Genomic DNA, 24,865 nt, shown 5'->3' on the forward strand with positions numbered 1-24,865 from the left:
AGCCTCTCTAGTGGAAAGATCAGATGGAGGCACACCTGGCAGGTAACAGGTGCTCGATCAAAGCGAGGGTGTTTTCAACCTACTCTCTCTTCCAGCTGGGTTGATCAAGAAGGCTTCCTATAGAAAGTTATCATTTGATGTGGAACCAAGTAGAAATGTGTTGATTTTTTTCCCCCCTTGAACTCTTCTGGAGGTTTAAGATGATTTAGATTAAATCACAGGGCAAGATAAGATGCATGTGAATAAAATATTAGAGACTGTCTTTAAAAATGCAGAAGAAACCAGGTGTTTTTGAGTCGCACGGTAAGAAGGAATTGTAGTAAATTTTAGAGAATAATTTTTTTCCTCTAAGCATACTGACATCAAAGACAAAAACAGAATGCTATTTTGTTACTCAGTTTTAAATACTGAAATGAGAAAAGAGTTCAGATGTTTCTTTAGATACAGTTTTTACCCTCCTGACAAGAATTTCTCTCTTAGGCCTTTGAAGACCCTTGTATTAGTCCTTCCCCATTCTCCACTGCTTTGGTATGTGAAGCCAGCAATTTTTCAGTCTCCACTGAATCTTTCCACTATCTTTTGTTCATTGCCCTTTCCATATATCTCCATTAGTCTTTTTACTTCTCCTGTTTAAATAGAAAATATTTACTTTTCCATTCGGAAAACTACCTTCAACCAAGTATCCCGTTTCTTCCTTTTTCATGACATAACTTTTGAAAAACTCTGAATTTCCATCTTGAATTCTATAAATGAGCTTGTGTCCCCACTGCAATGATTCACCTTGAATTGAAGAGTTATTTTTTGCTCTAGTTTCTATTTTCTTGGTTCCATTGACGAGGCTCTGCTTTAACTTTTCTCTTTTGCTTGAAAACAGGGCCCTGTCCTGGTAATTCATGGACTTTCCTGTTGCTTCTGCCCTCTGCTAACCCCGCTTCCTGTTCTCGGTCTTACGGATCCTCAGCTCCTACTGTGATTTTTAAGTATAATAATTTTTCCTTTTCCAAAAATACATACCTGTGGAACAACTCTCTCTTCTAAGTTTCAGACTCATGTGTCCACCTAATATTTTTTTCACCTAATATTTTTTATATGACTCTAAATGTCCATGGATAGTTCAAATTTAAAATTTTCAACATCAAATTAATTTTCTTTTCTACTAGACTACTTTCTTTCCCTTGTAAGATCTCTGAGGACCACTAGCGTCTATTCCTTTAGCCAAGTTTAGAGTACCTTGTAAGTTCCCATCTATCCCTTATTAATTAATGTATCATTTTTAGTATCTCTTGATCTAACTTCACCTCTAGATTCTTATTTCCCTTATTTGGACTCTAGACATTATTTCTTCCCTGGCATTTTATAGAAACCTCGTAGTTCCTTCTTTCCCAATTCTTTCTTACTTTGATCCTGTGTATTAATATACTTTATGCAACCTAAATATGACTTGCCTAAAACCCTCTGATGGTTACTAATTATTTGCCTTTATTCTCACTCATGGACTTGGATGTTGCATCATATACCAACATCTCTCCCTTTTCCTTTCTCTTCCCTCTGCCAACAGTTTTGTGTCGGTCTGACAAACTTCTATCCACTCTTATGTCCAAAGTGGTCCTTGAATCTTACCTGACTCTCTCATTGTAGAGTTGGGCATCTCTGTCTCAATAACTATTGCAACTTTATCTGTAAACTTCTGATATTTCTTTATTCTGGGATTCAGTTACTTTTTTAAAATGAGTAATTGGCTGCCATGTCTCTTTTGTTTGATACACTAAGAAAGAATACTCAAGAAAGCATAGCATGTAAGTGCTTATTGCCTGTTAGCCCAACTCTCTTTTACCTTGTTGTTGTTGTTGTTGTTGTTATGTGCCGTCGAGTCGCCTGCGACTCATAGCGACCCTATGTACAACAGCCCTAAACTCCGCTCTGTCCTGTGCCAATCGCACTGTCTCTGACACTCCCATCCCAATTATCCCAGTCACTGAATCAATCCACCTCATAGAGGGCCTTCCTCTCCTGTGCCGTCCCTCCACCCTCCCAAGCATGATGTCCCTCTCCAAGGACCGGTCTCTCCTCACTACATGTCCAAAGTAAGTTAGACGGAGCCTCAGAATCCTTGCCTCCAAGAAGCCACCCGGTTTAACCCTTTCCAGGACAAATCTATTTGTTTTCCTAGCAGTCCATGGTATTCTCAGTACTCTTCTCCAGCACCACAGCTCAAAGGCATCAGTTCTCCTTCTATCCTCCTTGGTCATTGTCCAAGTCTCTGATGCATAACAGGTGATTGCAAAGACCATGGCCTGTATCAGACGCACCTTAGTCTCCAGAGAGACACCACTGCTCTTCAGCACTTTGGAGAGGTCCCTAACAGCCGACTTTCCCATGGCAATGTGCCTTTTAATTTCCTGGCTGCTGGTGCCAAGACTGTTGACTATGGAGCCAAGCAAACTAAAGCTGTGTACAATCTCAATCTCTTCACCATCCATCCAACCTTTTACCTTAGTTAGGAAAAATGAGACAAAGAGATTGAGTGACTTGCTTCCAGTTGCAGTTTGTTATTGGCAAATGTAGGTTCAAATCCATGTTTTTCAAAGGCCAAAACCTTCAGTCAGTAATATTTCTTCTGTATTCTTCGTACGTTTCTCCTCGCTCCTGTCCATGTTCACCACACTAAACAATGGCGTGGTACGTCACCGCTTGATAACATGAGCCCAGAACTGTCCTTGTCTACATTTGACCCAGAATAAGAATGGGACCAAATATGATAAGGAGCATTTCTTAAATCTGGTTGGTGTAGGGGGTCACGAGCTGCACTGCCAACATAAAGGCAGGCAATTTGTACCTACCTGCTTCCCAGGAGAAAGAAGGCTCATCTCCTCTCATACAATACACATCCTCAGAAAACCTGCTGGAGGGCCAGCTTTGAGTCTGTTTCAACTTGGTGGTAGTACAGCAGTGAGTTTTGAGAGTTTTTAATGTATTAAACCAGAAAGAGATATCACACTGGGAGAGACAGAGATTCAGAGAAAGGGAGGAAGCCCCTCGACAAGATGAAGTGACACAGTGACTGGTACAATGTACTCAAGCAGGCATGCGAGAGATTGTGAGGATGGCACAAGACAGGACATGGTTCCAGTCTGTTGTTCATAAGGTCACAGTGAATTGCCGCCGACTTCATGGCACGTAACAGGAACAATAACAACAGCAGCATCTATTAAACACAAAAGGAGTTCTGTGAAGTAGTGTATAATGTGTTTAGCCAGTAACCAACCAGTTAGAAGCCCCTAGACAGTCCTGTAGAGAAAGAGACTTCCTCCTTTAAATATATAGTGTCTGAAACTTGATGGACAGTTGCTGGAAGTCAGACCGTGGCAGTGGGTTTAGTTTTTAGTTTTACACTTGATCTCAGTGCTCGAGTCTATACTGAATATACACAGCCTGAAAGAGAGAAATGAATAGTGAGTGTGCTGAGATGCTTTAGCAAGATCACATCTGTATCTACTAGTTCGCCTTGTGGTAGCCACCCTGGAGTCCCAAGGACACTTGCAGTGACTGTAGCTGTTAGGAGGAGGGGTAGTGATGGTCAGGTGGGAGGAGCCGTAGGAGGAGCGTCACATCATGAGGGATGCATCTAGATAATGTCTAGAATCCAAATAAGGGACGAGCTTGGCATGGAAAATGAGCTGAGTTTCTGAGGCCTTAAGGCTAGAGCACCAATGAGGTTCTAGAAGGTTCTCTCCACGGCAGGTTCTTAGAGCTACAGAACTCAGAAGCTTCTTTTTCTTGAAAGCAATTCTCTCAGATGCTATGTGCTCTGAATTTCGTCTGTCCTAAGTGCAGTAGGAATACATAGCAAATGCTCTCCCTTCTTAATCCTGTGAGAGAAAGGTTTACAGTTTACAATAAGTCACTCGTGTTTGTGTTTGTCTTAACTTTATACCAATACTTCAGGGTCTTGTCAGATTTGAAGTGAAGTCATAAGAGAACATAAGAGCCAAATGGACTTTTAATTTATTGACGTAGACACTTAATTTATATTGCACCTCCCTCCAGAAAACTTTTGAGGGGCCTTGTAAACAGGCTGTGGTTTGTTAACTTTGAAAAGTAACTGCTGTCATGTATTTTTCCTTCTCTGTTGAACGTCTGGTTTTTCCGCAGAGAGGGCCTATGAGAGAGGCCCGCGTCATAAATACGCCGGCTTAGTTTGTGACAGTCCTCATCGCTCTCGGCGGTGTTTTGCTGACCGTCCTTCCCACCAGCATCCCTTTAGATTGATCCATGAGGTCTGGGGCTCCGCCTCAATTGAAATTCTTTTCCAGCCCCACTTTTATGAAGGCCCGTGTTTGCTGCACACAGCTACAATTTAATAATGCAAAACATTTTCCTCCTCACAGCTGGAAAGCTAGGATTGTTCTGTATCTCAGATACAGTGGACTTGCTCCAGGCTAGTTAAAACCACTGAACTCTGCAGATGCTGCGCTCGCTGGACTTATTTTCCTGTACAAAGACTCCAGAGGCGGGGGATCTCTGCTTGCATATTAGTCGTGCCTGGAAAGCGGGATCAATTCTGTAGTGATATAGCAAGCTGATATGCAATAGCAAGCTGACTCAAATATCAAGTAGGTATAAATCTAGCTTCTGGAGGCTTAATCTGTTTCTACCTCATAGGCTCAAAAAACTTGATTTAAAGAGATTGGGTGAATCTTCTTCCAAAGTCGCATTTCTTGATCATCTTCCTCTCCCTTTTCTTTCACACACCAAAAGGTATCAAAGTCTCTAATAGAAACCCATGTTCTGATGTATCATTGTCTGTGCTATTTTCATTATCTGATGATGGATTTTGATAGAATTTTATATTTTACTGTCACTGTCTGCAGAAGAATTTAAGAGCAGCCTTTGGTCTTCCAAGTTGCTACACATTTCCTTGGATCTTCTAACGTGTGTACTGTCCTTCCGGGATTTAACCAGCTATTATTTTGTTTTTATGCCATGAAGCTTAGAGAAAAATCCTCTCTTCACTCTGCTCAGCTTCATTCTTGACCCACTAGAAATGCTCCTTTCTTTTCACACTGGGTTGTGTGCCTGTGTGCTTGAGGAAATCCACCCACCCCACCCCACTCTCACAGCATTCAAGTAATAGAACGGGAAACTTGAAACAGACTGCCTTTGGGGTTTTGGTGGTGGTGTCTTTAAAGCCATTTTACTAACTTGTTCATTGCATGAAGCAGATAATGTCACCATAAATAGTAAGATGCCAGCTCCCTTGTTTATTCTGTGATGCTTTGAAAAAAAAAATCGTGGATTTTTGGTGTCAAAATTTGGTATTTTTGAATCTTAACCTTTTTCTAAATTGAACTTCTTCCAAGTAGAACAGTGTGTTTCTAAATAAACAAGCAAGGGATAATAGATGATCATCCTGGAAGGACAAAAACAAAGGGGTTAGCTATTTATTACTACCACCGCTAGGCAACCAGAGACCCCTTACAAAGCGTTGTTGTTTGTTGTTATGTGCCATCAGGTAGCTTGCTGTTCATACCAACCGTATGCACAACAGCTCTGGAACCTTCCTTATCCTGAGCCAGTCTCACTGTCTCTGACACTCCTGCCCCCATTACCTCTAATGTTACTGTGTCAGTCTAACACATCCAGGGTTTTCCTCCCCTTTGCTGTCCCTCTACCCTTCCAAGCATGAAGGATCTAAGGATTGGTCCCTCCTGGCAGCATGCCCAAGTATGTGAGATTGAGCTTCAAGATCCTTGCCTCCAGGGAGAAATGTGTTTTTCCCTCTCTGGGGCAGACCTATTTATTTTCTTATCACTCCGTAGTATGTTCAATATTCTTTTCCAGCACCACAACTCAAAAGCATTGTTTCTTCTTCAGTCGTCCTTAGTCATTGTCCAGTTCTCTGAAGCATAGCAAGTAATTGCAAAGATCATGGCCTGGATCAGGCACAGCTTAGTCTGTAGACTGATGTCATTGCTCTTAAACACTTTGAGAGGTCCCTGAATCCACTGGTTGCTCCATGGTAGAAAGATGAATAAAGTCCACCTTTGTGATTTACTGCCTCTGACAACCTGCTAGAGCGTCATCTGTGAGTTGACTCTGACTCTGTGGTACACAACAACAACAACAACAACATTTATTATTTAGGGTAGCTATTTGTTGCTTACTATCTCCCAGCTGATACCTAGAAATAAGCCACAGTGACATCACTTTGCATAGCATCCACACTTGAGGAAGAAGTATCCATGATTTCTAGAGTGTTGTTATGAGCTTTCAAATCAACTACTACTCATAGTGACCCTGTGGACAACAGATCTGAACTTGACCCTATTCTCCACCACCATTCTCACGCTGTCAGCCATGCTCAAGGCCATTGTGGTTGGAGCCATGTCAGTCCATCTCGTCGGTCTTCCGTCTTTTCTAGCATCACGTCTGTCTCTGAGGACTGGTTCTTCCTGAACTATGGCCACAACAACTGAGATCATCCTTGCCTCTGAGGAGCACTACTCTGACTGCAGGACCTTCCAGACAGATTTGTTGGTTGTTTTGGCAGTTTGTGAAATGTTCAATACTCGTTGTCACAACAACAATTTAGAGGCATTGATTCTTTTTTTTAAATCTTCCCTATTCATTGTCTAACTTGCAGATGCATAGAACGTAATTGGGGGGAAAAACACACCCAAAATAAAAAACAAAGCTTGGAACAATGCATCTTATTTTGAATGTAAGAAGACAGAGGAGTAGAGGGAGGAGGCCTTAGGGCACTGAGGGCTTACCTCATAGCAAAGAAGAAGCCAATATGGTTTTATTTTGTGTTTTATTGAAGTTTTGTTGTTGTTTGTTTTCTTGCTTTGTGTCCAGAGAGTTAACCCTGTTTCTTAGGTGAATTAGAGAATCCATTCAGGGAAGGTTATGACACACCTACATCCTGCACTTACTGATGGAAGGAGACATTCATGGCATATATTGCAGGCACATTTCCACCTCAGACAGTACTGGTTTCAGCCCACACGGTAGAGAAGGAACCTAGCTGATATTGGCAGGTGACCCCAGTCCAGCTGCTTGTTACCCATCCCAGTTTGAGGACTGCACCAATCAAAAAGGAAGGAGCCAGATAGGTTTTTGAAAAGAAAACTGATGCAAAGCTGAATTTTTATGCATTATTTTTCAGTGGAAAGATTTACATTTTGTTCCTTTAGACAGATCTCCTAGATTATTTAATAATTTCCTCAGTTTTACAGCGGATTTGCTTGCCTTGGGTATTAATCCCACTGTGATACTTATTACAAGCCTGTGATGGTTTCGATAATGTGCCAATCTGATGATTTCATTCCCCTATTCTAGGGCCCTATACTAGGCTGAAGCCTACCTGTGTGGTGTGTGGTGTGGCATACGGCGTACTGTAGAGCCCTTCATTACTGCTGGACCTTTAACTGCTCATAAGGACCTCGCATATATAGCCGTGTGCTTCACCTTTATATGTGTATTCATATTTCTTCTCTGCTTGGATGTCTGTACCTCTTGGTCACTATCTTGTCAATTGTACTGCAAAAAGCCTATTATATAGTCCTCTCAAATCTTATTGTTGTTGAGAGATAACCAAACTTATTGCTGACTCTCCAGTCAGTTTTCCCCGAGGCCATAAATCGCATGGGAGGAGATGATCCACCTTTCTTTGAACCAGCAGAGAGGTGTCTTTGCATTAGCAGCACCACTCTCTACTGATTATAGTGCTAGAACTCCCTTGATAAATTCCTCAAACTCATTATTGTCCCACTGATAACTGAGCCTCCAGTGAGTTTTCAGAGGCTGTAAATCATACAGGAAGAGAATGCCTATCTCTCTTCCTCAAAGCAGCTGATGGATTAAAATCACTTGCCTTTGAGTTGATTTTACCACTCCCTACATACTATGCTACCACAATTTCCTGTCTCCCTTGTTATACAGAAGTTGTTATGTGGCATCGATCACCTACAGTTCATAGAGACCCTGTGTACAATACCTTGAACTCTACCCTATCCTGAGCTGGTCTCACTGACTCGGACACGCCTACCCCCATGACCCAACTTCCTGTGTCAATCCATCTCTTTGTTGTTTCAAAGACCCTTAATAAAGGATAACTTCCACTAAATTGTTATCATTATGATAATGATTATCATCATCGTTATTCTTTTTCTGTATTAAAATTAGGTAATTTATTAAAAGTTAAACAGCTTCTAAGTGATAAACAGGAATTCAGACTTGTTTGCTGATTGTAGATGCCTCATTTTCAACCTGTATTGTGCACTTTCTTGATAACTGTAACCAAGGAAACGTGGTACACTTCTCTGGGACTAAGCCCCAAATCGTGGTAGACTCGCACCCTTTAGTACAAAGAAAAGAACAGCCATAGCCGTTTTGCTTGGTGAGGACGAGTACATCATCAAGATGCAGAAGACATCTCTGAAAATTATAGACTAGAAGAAACCCAGATCAGAAAAACTCCAGTGTGTTTACTTAGAAGAAAAGACTTCTCTGGAAATGGAACAGAAAAAAAGGATTGTTTTGTTGAATAGGGCTCTATGAGTGATCAGGAAGAATTGTAAGAAAATGAAACTTACTGAGATAAATAAAGTTAAAATCTACATTTGAAGAGGAAAAACTAGAATTGGTCTAATGGGAAATACCTACTGATCTACAGAGTAAACATAGTTTATTTCGTCTAAAAGTAGAGGAAAGAATAAAATGATGAAAGGTTTAACAGAAGAAAATAGAAAACACAAAACATAATGATAGTGTGACTCCAACAAGGCATTTGTGAGGAAAGCAGAATAAAATGCAAATGAAGAAAAATTTTATGGGCTAAAAATGCTCTAAGTATGCATATTAAAAGAGAAAACGATATTCAACGAATCGTAATGAAGTGGCCATCTATTTAAAGATATTATTGTTTCTCCATCGAGTCAGCTAGGATTCAAAGTGACTCCATGAACAATGACACTAAATCTTGCCCTAAGAGGAGCCAGTCCTTGAGAAGAACATCATACTTGAAAGATTAGAAGGTCAGTGCTAGAGAGGAAGACCTTGGACAAGATAGATTGACACAGTGACGTTGGCAGTGGGGTCAGGTGTATCAGAGATGGTGAGCATCTAAAGATAGTCCTTGGACATTTCTCTCTTTTGAGGATATAGAAGAGGGTCTAATCTGTGAGTAGAAGCTAATTAGTCATGCACTCCTCTCTTACTAACTATAAATGCTCTCTGCTCATTGCAGTCAATTTGGAACTGACCCGTAGCTGAGCCAGCAGCACGTTTCCTGAGGGTGGCAATTGCACGGGAGAGGATGGCTTATCTTGCTCCCACAGCCTCTGGTGGGTTCTGTCCCTCAGAGAGCTATCACCTTGAGCTTAGAAACACGTCTGCCCGTGAACTCTACCACCAAAGGATAGTTTATTGATGTTTTTTTAAAAGGCAACAGAAGTATATTCTATTTTGTGCATGACCACAAAACAGTAGTCACTTGTAGTTTGTTTTTGGTTGGTTTTTTCTCTTTTTTTTGTAAATAGATATTTACTTGTAAATAAATTCTAGCAGACAAAGTGATCTAACAAAAAGGAGGGGGGACGAAGGTGGGAGCGGCATATAGGAAGTCTGCAGGGATCTATATCTACAAGATGCAAATACAGCTTTGTGTTGCTTAAGATCCGTGGTAGGTTCCGTGAAACAGAATGTTGTAAAGTTTGTGCGCCGTGTGGGAGGAAGTCCAGTCCTGCTTTTCTCCAAGCATCTTGGAACAGACTTGATGCCTTAGCAGAAGTCATCAGTGCTGAGAAGTATTTGATTTTGCGTTTGGGTTTCAAGCCATGTCTTTTGCAACGTCTCTGCACGTCTTCCCCTTGCATTTTCATTGGCCTTGTAGCTTTCAGTGGAGCAGAGGCTTTAAGACTTTGGAGCATCTTTTCTTTGTCCTTGAGGATTGTCGTGATTGCTGAGTGGGGACATCTGCTTTGGGTCCAAATCATGAGCAATTTACACTCACTGATTTGCCCCCGTTGTGTTATTTAATAGCCTTCATCTCACTTCAGGTTGTTCCTTCACATTTGCCATTTGCTGCTGAGATCACAAACACTGATATTACTGCACTTGAGCGTCATGAGTCAACAGAAAATTAGAGAGATGACCTTGCCTCCCTCAAGACATAGAATCCACGAAACGTGGTAAACCCAATAGAAAGTGCAGTGCAGTTCATAGCCAATAACATGGGAATTTATTATGACTCTTAAGTCGTATGTATTCTAAGTCAAATATGTTTGAGGACTATGGTTTGTCTGATTCAGGCCATAGTATTTCCAATTATTTGCTATGCATCTGAGAACTGGACAGTGAATAAGAATGACGGAAGCTTCCCCCCCCCAGCTTTGAGCTGTGGTGTTGGAGAAAAGCACTGAGCACCCCATGAATAGTCAAGAGAACAGATATGACTTGGAGATGGTGCAGCCGGAGTCATCTTTGGAGGCAAGAATGATGAGGCTTCACATTACTTACATTGGACATATTGCTAAGAGGACATAGTCCATGATGCTGGGAAGAGTGGAGGGTCAGCAAAAGAGAGGAAGACCCTTAACCAGGTGGATTGACATAGTGACTACTGCAATGGGCTCTTGTGTGTCAGGAAGTGTGAAGATGGCACAAGATAGAACAGGGTTCAGGTCTTTTGTTCATAGGGTCCCTATGAGTCATACTCACCTCGACAGCACTGCCTTATATAGCTGACAGCTCAATCAAATAGCACAAGAGACACAAGTTTTATTTGTAGGAAGTTATTGCTATTGTTTGTCTCATTCTTTGATCAGGATTTCTGAACTGTGTCAGAATCTTGTGGAATCACAGATGCATTTGATTGCTCACATGGGTACTATTAGGTGTATAATTGTATAGAAATGCTGGGAAAGATCGACGGTCAGAAAGACAGGAAGAACCGCAATTAAATTGACAAATTGACTATAACAGTGGCCTCAAAGCACATCAGAGATTGTGAAGACCACACAAGATCTATTGGTCACTGGGTCAGTACAAGTCGTAGTCAACTCTCCCACCCTACCATCAGGTGCATGTTGTTATTCAGTGTCTTTGAGTTGTCTCTTACTTCATAGCTCCTTGTGTACACAGGAGCCTTCCTAATCCTGTGCATTATAGAGGTGGACACAGCAATGTCAATGCCAAAGATATTTCTTGAAAATATAAAAACAAGATTCCTTAACAATTTTGAGGACCAAAATTTCTAGGGACTAAAAAGATTAGAGAAGGTTAAGAATGGCAGGCTGTTTTTCTTCTTGTAGGATAATTTATTGTTAAGGTTTGCTTAAGAGTAGAATTTTTCTTATTTCCATTTATAGTTATAGCTACTATTAGAGATATAATCTCTAATAATAGCTATTATTACTTACCAGCTGCTCTGTGGGAGAGAGAGTTCAGCCTCTGAAAACCCACTGGAAGGTCAGCTATGAGTGGATTCCAACTCAGTGGCATAAAACAACAACTTTTAAAGGTGTCAGCTGCTTTATATCAAGTACACTTTCAATATTACTTGATATTGTCATGTTGTGTTTTCCTCTTAATCATATTGATAGATTTATTGATAATCAGTGGCTCTCATTCATGGAGTAAACCTTCCACAGTAATGCTCTCGTGTTCCTTAGGTAACATTGCTATGTTCTGTTTGACGGTGTTTTACTTAGAATTTTTGAGGTTGTCTTTGATGTGTACATTTGGTCTTCGAATGTTCTCTTGCTTTGTTTTCTTTTGACAGAGAAGTTCCACATTTAGGTATTGAAGTTTTGCTGCCCTCATTTTAAAGGCTTGTTCTAATTTTCCAAGACCTGGGAGAGTAGACATAACATTGGAATTTTGTATTCTAGATACAGACTAGATAAAATCCAGGTGTGAACCCATCTGGACCTGGCATCTTTTTCAGAGACAGGTTTTTAACCACCTGTCTCTTCCGTGTTAGAATTCTCAAACTTTGAGTGATTCACCTGGGGGCTTTTTCAAGAGCCATGATGTACCAGGAGCATTATGTGCCAGGTTGCTAACCAAAAGGGCTGGTGGTTCAAATCTCTTCAGAGAAAAATGGGAAGTCTCTAGCTGCAAAGATTGATAGCTTTGGAGAACTGATGGAAGGAAGATCTTTATAAAGTGAAGACCAGGAGAATGGCAGTGGGTGGTGAGGACGTTGTTTTAGCATCTAGTCAGCGACGTGAGATTTCATTCCTGGAAAGAGCGCAAGTTAGGTCAATGCTAAGGGCAACGGTTCCTAAAGTTTCTGTACATTTGGATAATTTGGGGAATTTTAAAAATGCTGATGTCTTGGTCCTACAATGTACTGACTCAGTTAGAATGTCTGAGAGAGGGAGTTAGGCATCAAAATCCCCTGGTAGTTGCATTGTTGAGCAAAGTTTGGTACTTTGTTAATTTCTACTTCTTTGGTCAAATCTGTTTCTTATATTCTATTAGGGAACTCTAGTGGCCTTGTGGATAGGGAGTTGCTCTTGCAATCCCAGAATGGCCAGTTTGAATCTACCAGTTGCTCTGGGCAGAAAGTTAATTTGCAGCCTTGGAAAATATGCTGGGGTGAGGGGTCAAGCAATGAGTTAGTTCTGACTTGACATCAGTGAGTTTTCAGGTTTTTATTTATTAAGCAATTCCCCATTTAACTTTTCAAAGTTTTGGTCAATATGTTCCACGTATTTTTCTCTTTTGTTCTTCATTGTATTTGGTTTCCATGGTTATATCTTCTAATTTAGTATGTGTTTTTTTTGCTCTTTCTTTTTTTATTTAATCAGGCTTCCAAATGATTCTTCTTTTTTAAAAAAGAACTAGTCTTTTCAGAGCATCATCTTTGCTTTTCTTTACTGTTTTAACTATTTATCTTTTTATCTATTTTATAACTTCTGCATTTGTTTTAATTTTATCTTTAAAATTTTTCCTTTGTTGTTTTCTATTATCTTTGGTAGATAATTCTCTCTGATTTTTTTCTTTTTAATTGCTTTGTTATTTCTCTTTATTCCATATTTTATTATTTTACAAATAGTTCTGAAAATTTGGTTACTTTTTATCAGTTATATTTCATTTTCTCTGTTAAAGGTGAACCAAAATAGCCTAAAAAATAGTTTTACTTTTAAATATTTGTTAAACATTTTTTATTTTGACCAAAAATATCAGTTTTTTAAAATTTTTGAATGTGTTACATAAAAATTGTATTTAAAGGTTATACAGTTAGGGTTTTTATCTACTAGCCATGTTCCATTTGAAAATTTAAAATATAAAATATAAAAATTTCTCAAAACAACTTGCACTGTTATAAATTTCCTTGTACTTTAATAGTCTTTTGCTTTGTCACTTGCTCCACAGTATTTTCTGTGCAAGTCAAGTTGATGATTTACTTTCTACAACTATGCCTTTTATCCATTCATAAAAATTTTTATGTAGTTGATTGTAATTCATCTTAAATTTCATATTTATCATTACTGACTGACATTCCTTTTTTATAGTTTGCCCGATTTCACTTTTCCTACCCATTTGTTTTTAAATTTGTTTTTCGTGTCTGATGGTTATTATCACCATCATTTTGTCATAAGTATGTCCCTTCATAAAAGCTGGGTTCCCCCCCCAGTTAATATTATTCTCTTTATGGAAAACTCAATGCATTTACATCTTTCTTAGTGAGCAATATAGTCAAATTGTCCTTCTATTTTCTTTTATATTCATTATTTATTTTGCATACTGTTTTCTTATTCTTTCTTAGTGGAGTTCTTCATCCCATTTTCTTTTCTAATTTGGAAATAAATTCTTTTTCCCCTGCTCTCAGAAGAAATGTCTCTTTCTTATTACTTGGAACAACACTCAGCTTTGACTGTCATCCTTATTTTAGAGAAATCTGAGGTGTAGAGAAGTTAGGGTATGTGTACTGACTGGCAAAGCTGAAGCACGAATCTAGGCTTTCAGCTCTAGAGCTACCCTCTTCACTTACCCTCTTCAGTGTATTGGGTGGGATCTCACCTTTCACGTCCATAGAAAAGGCTTGTCTTTTTACAGGACATAGCCCTGTGAGTAAACCATGAATATAAACACGCCTCATTTACATAAAACATGCTAATGACTTCTGAAATCTGACAGGATTGATGGAATTTTTTTCATGGGAAATATATAACCTAGTTGCCTCAGTTGTATAAATAGAAGTAGACTCATAAAGCTTTGTCTCACATAATTGGGGCTACAAGAGGCTAGATGAATCTAGGAATGGCTAGGAGACTCCTTGGAGAGGTACACTACCTAACAGCTGCAGCAGAAGTAATCACAAAGATGTCCAAGTTGTCTAAGAATGCTCTCAAATACAGATCCTGGGATAATGGCTTTACCAACTGGAGTTTTTCACACTTTGAAGAACCTTTTGAGAAATCTATTTTGTTCACTTCCAGAACATGAAAAATTCTGGACTGCTCCCCAAACCAGTTTATGAAGTAAGTGTGTAACGTGTGTAACGCTAGTATAAAAAATCATTCCAAAATCTCTCTAGATGTTCATTGAAATGAAAAATAAATAAATTAATTTAATTTAAAAAAAAAGTCAGAGCAAATGCATGCAAGAGTTTCCCAGCCACAAGTAGAGCGTTTGGAAGAAGCCAATTCACCATAAATGAACAGAACACTCTTCCATAGATAAGCATAAGTAATGTAAAAATTCAGTAATATGTTAAATAAATGCTATAAGAAAAAAAAAATAATCTGTACCAATCCAAAAAGTGGTTCATTGTGTTCCGAAAAACATTTTAAAAACTAGGTATACAAGCAGATGTGCTGCCTGTCTTGAAAGAGTGAGATCTCTGTGTTCACTTTAGGACCCCAAGGCATTTCTTTCCCAGGGACATAGGGTTCAGATCCAAACCTGTGCACAGGGCAGCCTCGGCCTCTTTAAGCCAACCCACTCAGAGAGGACCCTCGCTCTGCTGGTTTCTTCCCTTGAACCTCTTGAAATAAGTCAGGTCAGATACAACCACCAGATTGAACTCTCCTCCGTGAGAATTTTTTTTTTTTGCCAAATAGATAGACCGAGTTATAGGAAACTCACGCACCACAGAACAAAATATTACCAAGTCCTGCATGGTACCCAGGACTGATTAAAGGTAGGACTATTGTGACCTTAAAAAAAAAATAATAAGATAACTAGGTATAAAAGAATACTTCTGAAATGATCAGGGGAAAAAATATCAACCATTAGTTAGTGTGCAATATTATAATTAACTGTGGCACTCTAGAAATCTTAACACTAATATTAGGAATACAGTTTTCTTCCTCGTCCAGTTCCTATTTTACATCTTTTTTCAAGGAAATAATACATATCCATCTGAAAAACCCAACTTCATTATAATTAAATAAATGAAAATGCAAACTTTAATGCAGTAATGTTTTTCCCCAGTCATCATGCTTCAATTATTACAAAGTTCATACTAATAAGTAATGCTAGAAGCAGGGTGCTAGGTGGACCTATTCATCACCTGCTTGATAAGGTATAAATTGCCAAGACTCTATATGGAAAGCAATTGACAATAGGTACCGAGAGCTTGAAGTGAGTTTATGTCCTTTGACCCACTAATTTAGCTTCTGGGAACTCCAGCCTAAGGAAATGAAGAGAATTGCTGACAAAGATTGTGTGTGAAGATGTCAATAGCAGTGCTGTTTCTAATTTTTTTTAAAAAAATAGGAAATAACCTAAATTGCCAAACAATAGGAGAATGGTTAACTAAAGCATGGCACAGCCATACAATGTAACTTTATCAGTTCCTAAAGCCATGCTTTCAATCTAATCTGCTTCATCTAAAAGGAGAGATAGTGTGAACTGGGAAAAAAGGTACGCATAAATCTATTTCAATTTTATCATTGCTGTACACATTTACACACATTAAAAACCTAAAGCTGGAAAGAAAACTGTATATAAATTTAATAAAACAACATATTAGCTTATTAAAATCAGGACGTTTTTGTCTCCCTTGAAAGTCACTTAAATTACTATCATGGTTTTACATTAAATTGAATAAACTTAATTCTGAAGCAAAATTAGAAATTTAGCCTCGGCTATAGACTGTGGTTCAGTCGCTATTCAGAGAATCATTCTATTTTTAATGATTAATCTTTTTGTTTTCTAATCACAGGTTCCAGTTGAAAATCTGTAGCTAGAACTACATTGCATAATATCACTACTAGAAAATCACCAGTGAGTCATTTGCGGTATCTGTTATGTGAGGATTGGCAAAGAGGCAGTGTGAGCTAATCTTATCTTTCTTTCCACAAAAGGGTGGTTGTTGGGACAGCAGCCGTTGAATTGGCTTTGGCATCATGACAGCCTTGGGGACTCATAGGTCGTGACATGATTTTCAGCCCAGATCTGGGCCCTTTTGCTTTAGTCTGTTTTAGTCTGGAAGCTCTGCTAAAACCTGCTCAGAATCATAGCAACACATGAGCCTCAATGACCGGTGTCTTGGTGGCACGCCGTGAAGGTCATTGACTGGAAGTAGAACTCAGGTTTCCTACATGAGAGAAGAGTCTTTTCAACTGAATTACTATTTTTCAAAAAGAGCTGGGGTCACGTTATACACACAGTGGAGAGAAGTAAGTAATTGGAATTAAAGTACTGACAAACACTTGTGACGTTAGACTTAGTGTCTACCTCTGCTTTTTGTTCTCCCAAATGGGCAGTGCATACAAACCAACAGAGAAACACAACCCTGTATAAAGCAGTGTCTGAGGGTGGAAATGGGCATCAGAGGCCCACTTGTCTAGTAATTACCAAAATAGTTTGTAGATTTCATGCAAGTATTGGTAGCCATTGGGACACTCCTTGTCTCTGTAGACACCACTGTCCACATCTTTAAAACAGCAACAATACTTCAGAGATTACAGTGTGATTGTGAGCATGGAATTAATGAACGCTTGTGAAGCACAAGCACACTGCCTAGCACATCTTGGTTATTAGTACCTTTTAAGATCTTCTCTCATTAGATAACAAATGTGTGTATTGAGCCAAAAATCAGCTCTTGGAATGATACAAAATTAGCTGACTCCACCATCTATGCGAACAGCCCTTCAAATACTTGAAGACAGCGCTCATGAATTTAATAACTGCTTTCTGTGGCTTTTATTTTATTTTATTTTTTTTAATTTCCAGACTGGAACACAGTAGACTTTAAAAAATGAGTGTTATCAGTCTTCCTTTGGATTTGCTATGTAAATGTTGTTTAACATTCAAATGGTGCTGATTATAATTTGCGATATTAACAGTTAGATATGCCATTGTGTCCCTCTGTTATTGTTTGTAGGGGAGGTTAAACACTGTATTAACTTCTGAGTAGTGATTTACTGTTGCTTTTGTTAGAGGAAAAATTTTTAAAAAGGAGTAAAATTATGTAATTTTAAATTGCCTTTGAGAATTTTTCGTTTGCAGAGGCCTTTATTTCCCACTCAATTTTATTTTTTAAGAAAGCATACATGTAGTGTAAATACAGCCTCGCATAAATGCCGAGTTGTTCTTTTTTCCCCTGGTTGAAGCCGTTGTATAATATCGCTGTGTAACCATTAAGCAGCTGCTCTGCCTCTGAGATGCTCGTATTTACTTTGCTGGATGAAGGCAAGGCAGGAGATGAATGTCTCCAAATTGCTTGAAGATCTGTGGGCTTCATGTAAACTATTTAGCTTTACAGTGGCATCCGTAACATGTGAAAACTGAGGTCCCAAAGAGTCCCAGCGGCTTAGGAATTACAGATAGGGTTTTGCTAACAGCAGTAACTTGGATTTGATTGCAGCTCACCCTATACACTAGCACAGGTTTCTTGACCTACAAGAGAGTCTGCATAGCTACTAGCTACCCTGTGGGGATTCTCTTCGACTATCTCCAGTGGCCTGATCTGGAGGAAGCAGAGCTGCTAACTGAGCCTCAGGGGGTGTGAATCCTCCAGCTGCTCTAGAGAAGCAGCTGAAAGTTGAACAGCCTCCTTCCCTGTGATTACAGCCTGAGAAGCCCAAAGAAAGGTTCAGACTCAGTGACAATTAGTTGCAGTGTTTTGTAGTGTCATCCACCATTTGCTTTTCTTACTCCGCCTTGTCCTGGGTGAATCCTGCCTACAGGAATCTTTCATGCAGGAAGGTGGCAGCTGTCTGCTGCAGATCCTGCTCTAGGCAGCTCCATTTCTTGATGGTACCAGCCCCCTTCTCATAGAGCCATGGGCCTTGGAAGCCCACTTCTCATGTAAAGTATCATCACGCGCAGTGAGGAAGGGGAGCGGGGTGGGAGGTGTGGTGGCGTCATCTCCAGCAGCCTCTCAGGCAGCTCCCACATGTGGCCAGTGACTGCCAGGCTTTTCATGAAAGCCCCCTTTTCGCTTTGCCTGTGGGGTCCTTTTCCACAGAACTTGGGCAGTTAGATGGAGAGTGGGGATATACTTTGTAGCGTTTGGAATGACCTTTTCTTTTCTGGGAAGTAGTCTTTATAGTCTGCCTTCAACTGCCTTGCTGCTTTCCTGCTGGTCAAGTGGACTTTGAGGCGACTCCTTGATATTTTCTGATCAGACTCCTGAAAAATCCCAGCTGTTCGTGGAAAAGTAGAAAGACTGTACTAAATGAGGAAGCACTCTTCAGATTCTACCTAGAAATTGAACTGTTGTGAGATATATAGATACACACACACACACACACACACACACACACACACACACACATTAGCTGTGGTCATGTTCTCATTCATGCATTCCTTTTACAAATTATTTGTGGGCTCTGACCCTGAAAGCACGCACCATTTCTAATTCCTTGGTAGGTATTTTGTACTGAGTATCGAAGACTAAGTCTTCCTATGTAACAGCATCAAGGATTGAACCTGATTCCAGTCTTTACTCCTTCCCATCTCCCTCAAAGCTTACTTGCTTCCACAGTGAGTTCCTGGGAATGACATGGGTCCATGGTTATCTTTCAGGAGCTTGAGCCAGCATAGCTGTCCTATGAGAAAATGGCCCCGAAGGCTCTGCAGAGGGTGGGAAGGTGGAAAAGCATATAGATATACATGATCCCTCAGTTCCCAGAATGGAAGCAGATACACCAGTTGGCTTTCTGTCTTTTCATGCTTTGTCTAGTTAAGCAATGCAGTGACTTTTGCTCTGGTAAACTTTCTAAATTAAAAAATATCTACAAACCATTTGGAATGGTCTAGAGTGAAGTGTGCTCTGCTCATTTGGCTCCGCGGAGCAATCTTATTTACTGGAAATACCTAATGAGTGCATACTATGAATTTTGTATTTTCCTCTCAAAATTTATACCAATGTTATGGGGGAGATAAGGTTTTTTAAGATTTTTTTTACTTTATTCATGAGAAATCTTAAACCAAAGAAACCTAAGAATATGGCCAAGATTCCACAGCCAACGGTGGTGATGGAATTCAAGTCCAGCTCTGATCTGAATGTTCTCTGATATTCATCGATCCATGTTCTGACTAACTCCTTGGTCAGCCCAAAGCTTTGTGGAAAATCTGATGGAGTTATTATTTTGTGACTTCTGAGTTTGCTTCCTGGAATGTTTCAGTTCTAAGAATTGCCATACTGTTTCCATTCTCTCTCGGAAAGGCAGGCATTTACCCTGAGCCCCGTTTCTTAAGGAGTCTCCCTCCTCAACCCCAATTTGTATGCTGGGGTACCCTGAGAGTGTTTCAGGGAATCCTCAACTTCTGGATGTTTCTAGACCAGCTAGTTACCAGATGGGTCTGAATGTCCTCAGCCTCTGGAAGTGGGAGCCTCAGCTCCTGTGGACCCTGTGTCTAAGACGTCTGTCACATCAGGCCCAAGAGTACTCACTGAAACTTGGATGCATGACCACATTCCAGAAAAATACGTCCAAGTTCTTGAACAGCCCAGAGGAGTTAAGCTGAGGGAGCCGTAGAATATGCTCAAGACACAGAAGTTGGCTGGTGTGGAATAGATGCTGCATGTCCAAGTGCTGCTACTGTGATGCCTGACCCTCAATCAGGGTGGCTTTGCTGGTAACAGCAGCTTACTTTTCTTTAATCAGGGAGGATTTGTGAAAGAGCAGTGGTTTCGAGAAATCTTTGAAGTATTTCCAACAAGGTGTTAATTGTGGTTGTGGTTTTCCTTTTTTTAATGGGTGGACTTTAATCTACCAGCTGCTGCTGAGTTGACTGTGTTTAGTGAGAGTCCGAGACCTTCGTTCTGGGCACAGATGACATGACAAACAAAACCGCACAAATTGCCCTATACCTCCAGGAAAATGAAGGGAAAAATTCCCTAGGAGATTGTTTACCATCTAAACTTTTTGCTTTTGTTTGAACACACCCAGTTTGCATCTGAGAGTCTCAGGTTCCTTTTATACGTGTATTGGTTTTTTGTTCTAACCTTTGGTTTGAGCACATTTGACCAAGCATAGTGCTTAATCGTTTATTTTTATTCCTTCTTACGCTGACCTTTTCCCTCCTTGATGTTTATTTTCAGGATATCTGGAAGACAGTTTTGTAAAATCTGGAGTCTTCAATGTATCAGAGCTTGTGAGAGTCTCCAGAAGTAAGTAAATTATTTCTTATGACTTAATGACACAGAATGATTGAGAATTTTGTATACCTTGAACCTGAAAAAGCACAGAGTATGAAGAATGACTAAATATTAGGAGAATTTTCAAGTGACAGACACTTTGATGAAATAATAAAGAAGTACTTTGGATATGATCTTCTAAAATATTTGCGTTCTAATCATACCAGCTTTCTGTTGTACGTAATTTGGGGGCGGGGGGCATTGTTCTGAATGCTGCGTGATTGGCATTCATCTAACTCAATGTTTTCTCTGTGACTATAGATGGCCATTTTTATCAAAGGAAGTCTGATTAATTAAATGTTCTCCGTGTTGTTATGATAACCCACATAAGTTTCCTGTAGATAAGTGCTTTTTCATTTTACTAACATTTTGTTGGGGGGTGTTTGGAGATGTACAGGATATCCACACCACCATGCAGCATGTAGAGGGATGCTGAGATTAACTTTGCAGATTGTTGCTGGATATAGATAGAAAGCATTGTTATATAAAACAATGCTCGATTGTTTGTAATCGGCTGCTTCACCTGAGACACCATTCTTGGCAGGCCAGATCAGATTTTCCTAGGCTAAGCTCACCTGCCCAGCTTTATATCAAAGGGGAAAGTTCCTTTGGTTAGCTTCTACTTATTACCAGCTTGTGCAAATAGATCTAAGACGTGGACCTGAAGACCCTGCTGATTTTAAAGGAGCAGGGTAGCGTCTTATTCTCCTTTCTGAGTCAGCTTCATTGCTGGGACTTTGGAAGGACATATATTTCCCTGATAATTTGATGGGGAGCTTCATAGTTTGCAATGATGTTATTCTGATAAAGCGATGACCCTTTGGTCTAGGTTTAAGCTGCCTCTTAGTTGTTCAGACTCAAGGGTATGAATAGGAATTCTAATGATTCAAAGAGACCATGATGCAGGTGAGTTACTAAGTGGAAGAAAAGGGAGTGTCACTGACTTCTGCTCAGTTGTTCAGTGAGACCCCTCACAACTGGTAGATGACTGTGTCTTTCGAACTTAGTTGTTGAAACAGCACTGATTTTTAAAGTGGCCAGTGCATATTGCTATTTCTTATGGAGTTCTATACATGAGCATTTAGGGCCTTTAGTAATGTACCCTTTTGGGCATAGTTTTGGAGCAGATCCATGTGTGCACATATACTCCTGTCATGAGCCCGTTTGCTTGGGGGTAGTGGAGGAGATGAAAGCGTAAAAGCTTGTGTCTCAAGAGATTAAGATACCTAAATGCTGGGCAAGATATTCTGATGGTCTGCTCCATTGACCAAGGCAAGAAGCCTTGTGTATTTTTTTCAGACCAATATGCTGTAGATGGAAATCTTGAAAATTGGAATTTTTTTTCTTTAAAAACATTATTACTAGGTTTCTTGTGTTGTTTATTTGTTTTTGTTGTGTTTAAATTTGGAAAGGAATTCCCCTGAATCATTCACTACTCCTTTCCAACATCACAGAAGGTATTGAAAGGAGTGTTTGAATGTCTTCCACATACAGTACGACCGACAAAAAGGACAGAGCCAGCGTGAGGCAGGAGCCTATCATAGAAAGAAAGCTCACCATTTCGCACTAATAGAAAATAGTAGATACGTGATAAGCTCATACCCTGTCAAAGGTAGAAGACTGTGGGACTCAGGAAAAACAAGGTAGTCCCGCGCCCCTTTCGCTCACAGGTTTCATCCCAGCTGTTCTTCAGTGGACAGGTTCTGCTGCCACAGCTGTGAGGCATTATGGAGTTATTTGCTTGAATTTGTATTTCTTTGAGCGCTATAATGGATTTTCACCCTTCTTACCTCGACGGCAATGGAATCATCTGTCAGGAAGCAGTTATTGCCTTCTTACAGATACCTAATAGCCTGGGCACTGTAGAAGATGGGTCACATTGGAACCTTCAGGAGGCAAGCAACTGCTGAAAAAACAAAAGCAAAACCTGAATTTCATGTTATACACACACACACACACACACACACACACACACCTTTCAGTAGAGAACTCTGATGGCTTAGGCCCTAGGGGAGGTGCAGTAACCCCAGGCCACCCCTCTCTGGTCATTTGAATCCATCAGTGGCTCCATGGGAGAAAGATGGGCAGTCTTCTCTTGTGCAATCTATAAACTTGGTAACAGAGAGAGAAACACCATGCTGTTACCGTGTGCTCTTGGGCTGGCAGTGTAGCTCCTTAGCACTAAGGCACCAAAACACCAGAGCATTACTGGGGAAAGATAGTCCTACTCCTCTACTCTCTTTTTTCCTGGCTTTAACAAATTTGTCTTCTCACATTTTTGGTGACCAGAAGTCTTAACTTCAGAAGTAGTGGCTTTAGAGGAGGGTTCGCACTCTCTCTCACTCTCTGGCTCTCTCTCTTTCTCTCTCTCACTGTCTCGCTTATGTGTGCACGGTCTCTCTCGCCCTCTCTCTCTCTTTCTCTCTCTCTGTGTGAATACGAGTGCGCATATGCTCTGGGGGAAGGTCCCTGCCTGTTTTTTAGCTTCTCTTTGTCTCTCCTTGTTGATCTTCATGTGGCAAGACTTTTCTCTTCTTGCATCTCTGCTTGCTTAATCTGCTCTTTTATATGTCAAGAGATTGATTTAAAACACACTGTACAGAAATACTGCCACATTAGCATAGCAAAGACCCAACTAGGAGTTTAACCACAGGTAGAAAATCAAACCCAACTCAAGGCTGTCCCATCTCTTTATCTGTAGCCATCCATAGAACAAGATCGAGCTAACCTATAGAGTCCCTAAGATGTAGACTTTACAGAAGACAGTTTCTACACATCAGTTAACAGCTGGTTGCTTAACTGCTGTATCACCAGGACCCTTCAAGTGTAGGTACAGGGGTAGGATTTACAGCATATATCGTGGGGTACATGATTTAACCTACAGTCAAATAAATTGATATACTTTAAAATCACCAGAGGAATGAGGTACCATAAACCTATTTCAGCATATTTCGGGAGAACCTTGAAACTTGGGGTTTAAGTGAAATTCAGTAAAAGTTTTGAAAATTATATGCATTCATTTTTTATTTTTAAATTCTGGATACTTAATGTTTTAGATGAACCTTTACCCAACAAGTTAGATTACTACTCAATAGTTGTAACACACATTGTTTTTAACAGTGGTTACGGTCAGCATGCGGCATTCCACTCTGCCTTGTCTCCATGCATGCTGCTTGCCTGCCCCTCCTTGACTTCCCATTTTTTACTTTTGGGTAAATGTTGACTGTTTGGCCTCATGTAATTGTTTGTTTGAAGGAGCACGTCCTCCTGGGCGTCACTGCTTCTTTTATGATGAAAGGTGATCTCTGTGAGTGGCTCCAGCTGCAGGTTAAAAGGGTATTTTACGATGCTCTTGGGTTCCTCTAGTCTCTATTAGCCCAGTAAATCTGTTTTTAAAAAATGAATTCATGTTCTATATATTTCTCTCATTCAAACTAAGGCTTTCAATTGTGTCCTCATTCAGGGTAGTTCATTAGCACCATCTAGTTTTTCTTGTTTGGGGCAAGAGGCTGTGTTGACGTGAACCAACCCTATCAATTAATATCTTCATGAGTGTTTGGGTTTTTTGACCTTCCTTTCCTCCAGGTGGGAAAGCACTAATAGTTGTATCTGAAATGGCTACTCACAAGCTTTTAAGACCCAGAAGCTCTCAGGAAACTAGGATATAGAACATTACCTTCATGAACTAAGATACGCCAGTTGACCTAGTTGTCCCATTAGACTACAGAGTTTAAGTCCAACAAGATAATCTCACAAGGTGTTTGGCTGTGACTGAGAAGCTTATAGCTGTGTTTCCTTACCCTGTGTGCGTTACACCCACCCACCCATAGAGAGAGAGAGAGGAAGAGGGAGGGAGCGAGTGAGAGAGAGAGAGTGAGGAGGAAGAGGGAGGGAGAGAGTGAGAGAGAGAGAGTGAGTGCACAAGTGAGTTCTGGTGGCCTAGTGGCAAGAAGCTGTACTGTAACCCTGAAGGCATGTGGTTCGCGTCCACCAGCTGCTGTGCAGGGGGTAGATGTACAACATATATAGCACATATAAGTATGTATGTGCATATGCTAGCAAATAGACCTACATAAGCAGGCACATGTACTCATGCACATAAGCCTTTCCATAGCCATACCTAAACACTAATGGCCATTTAACACACTTACCTACTTATATGACCTATATTTTCCTTGTTATTACTTTTGCTGCAAAGTCACGTGTTCCAGCATTTGCATGGTCACCCTTTCTTCTTGCATGCCATGTCCTGTC

At 40.2% G+C, this 24,865-nt stretch overlaps 1 protein-coding gene across 6 annotated transcripts in view; it reads left to right on the forward strand.

Moving 5' to 3' along the window:
- The window catches only part of NFIB (nuclear factor I/B), a 290,118-nt gene that overhangs the window by 171,203 nt on the left and 94,050 nt on the right, over positions 1-24,865 (forward strand). For all 6 annotated transcript variants that reach the window (XM_006881291.1, XM_006881292.1, XM_006881293.1 and 3 more), the window contains one exon: positions 20,516-20,584. In XM_006881291.1, the coding sequence (XP_006881353.1) occupies positions 20,516-20,584 (69 nt within the window). The remainder of the gene's footprint in view (positions 1-20,515; positions 20,585-24,865) is intronic.

The sequence above is a fragment of the Elephantulus edwardii genome, unplaced genomic scaffold, assembly GCF_000299155.1.
Source record: "Elephantulus edwardii isolate Elephantulus edwardi_28Jun2011 unplaced genomic scaffold, EleEdw1.0 scaffold00014, whole genome shotgun sequence".
NCBI lineage: Eukaryota > Metazoa > Chordata > Mammalia > Macroscelidea > Macroscelididae > Elephantulus > Elephantulus edwardii.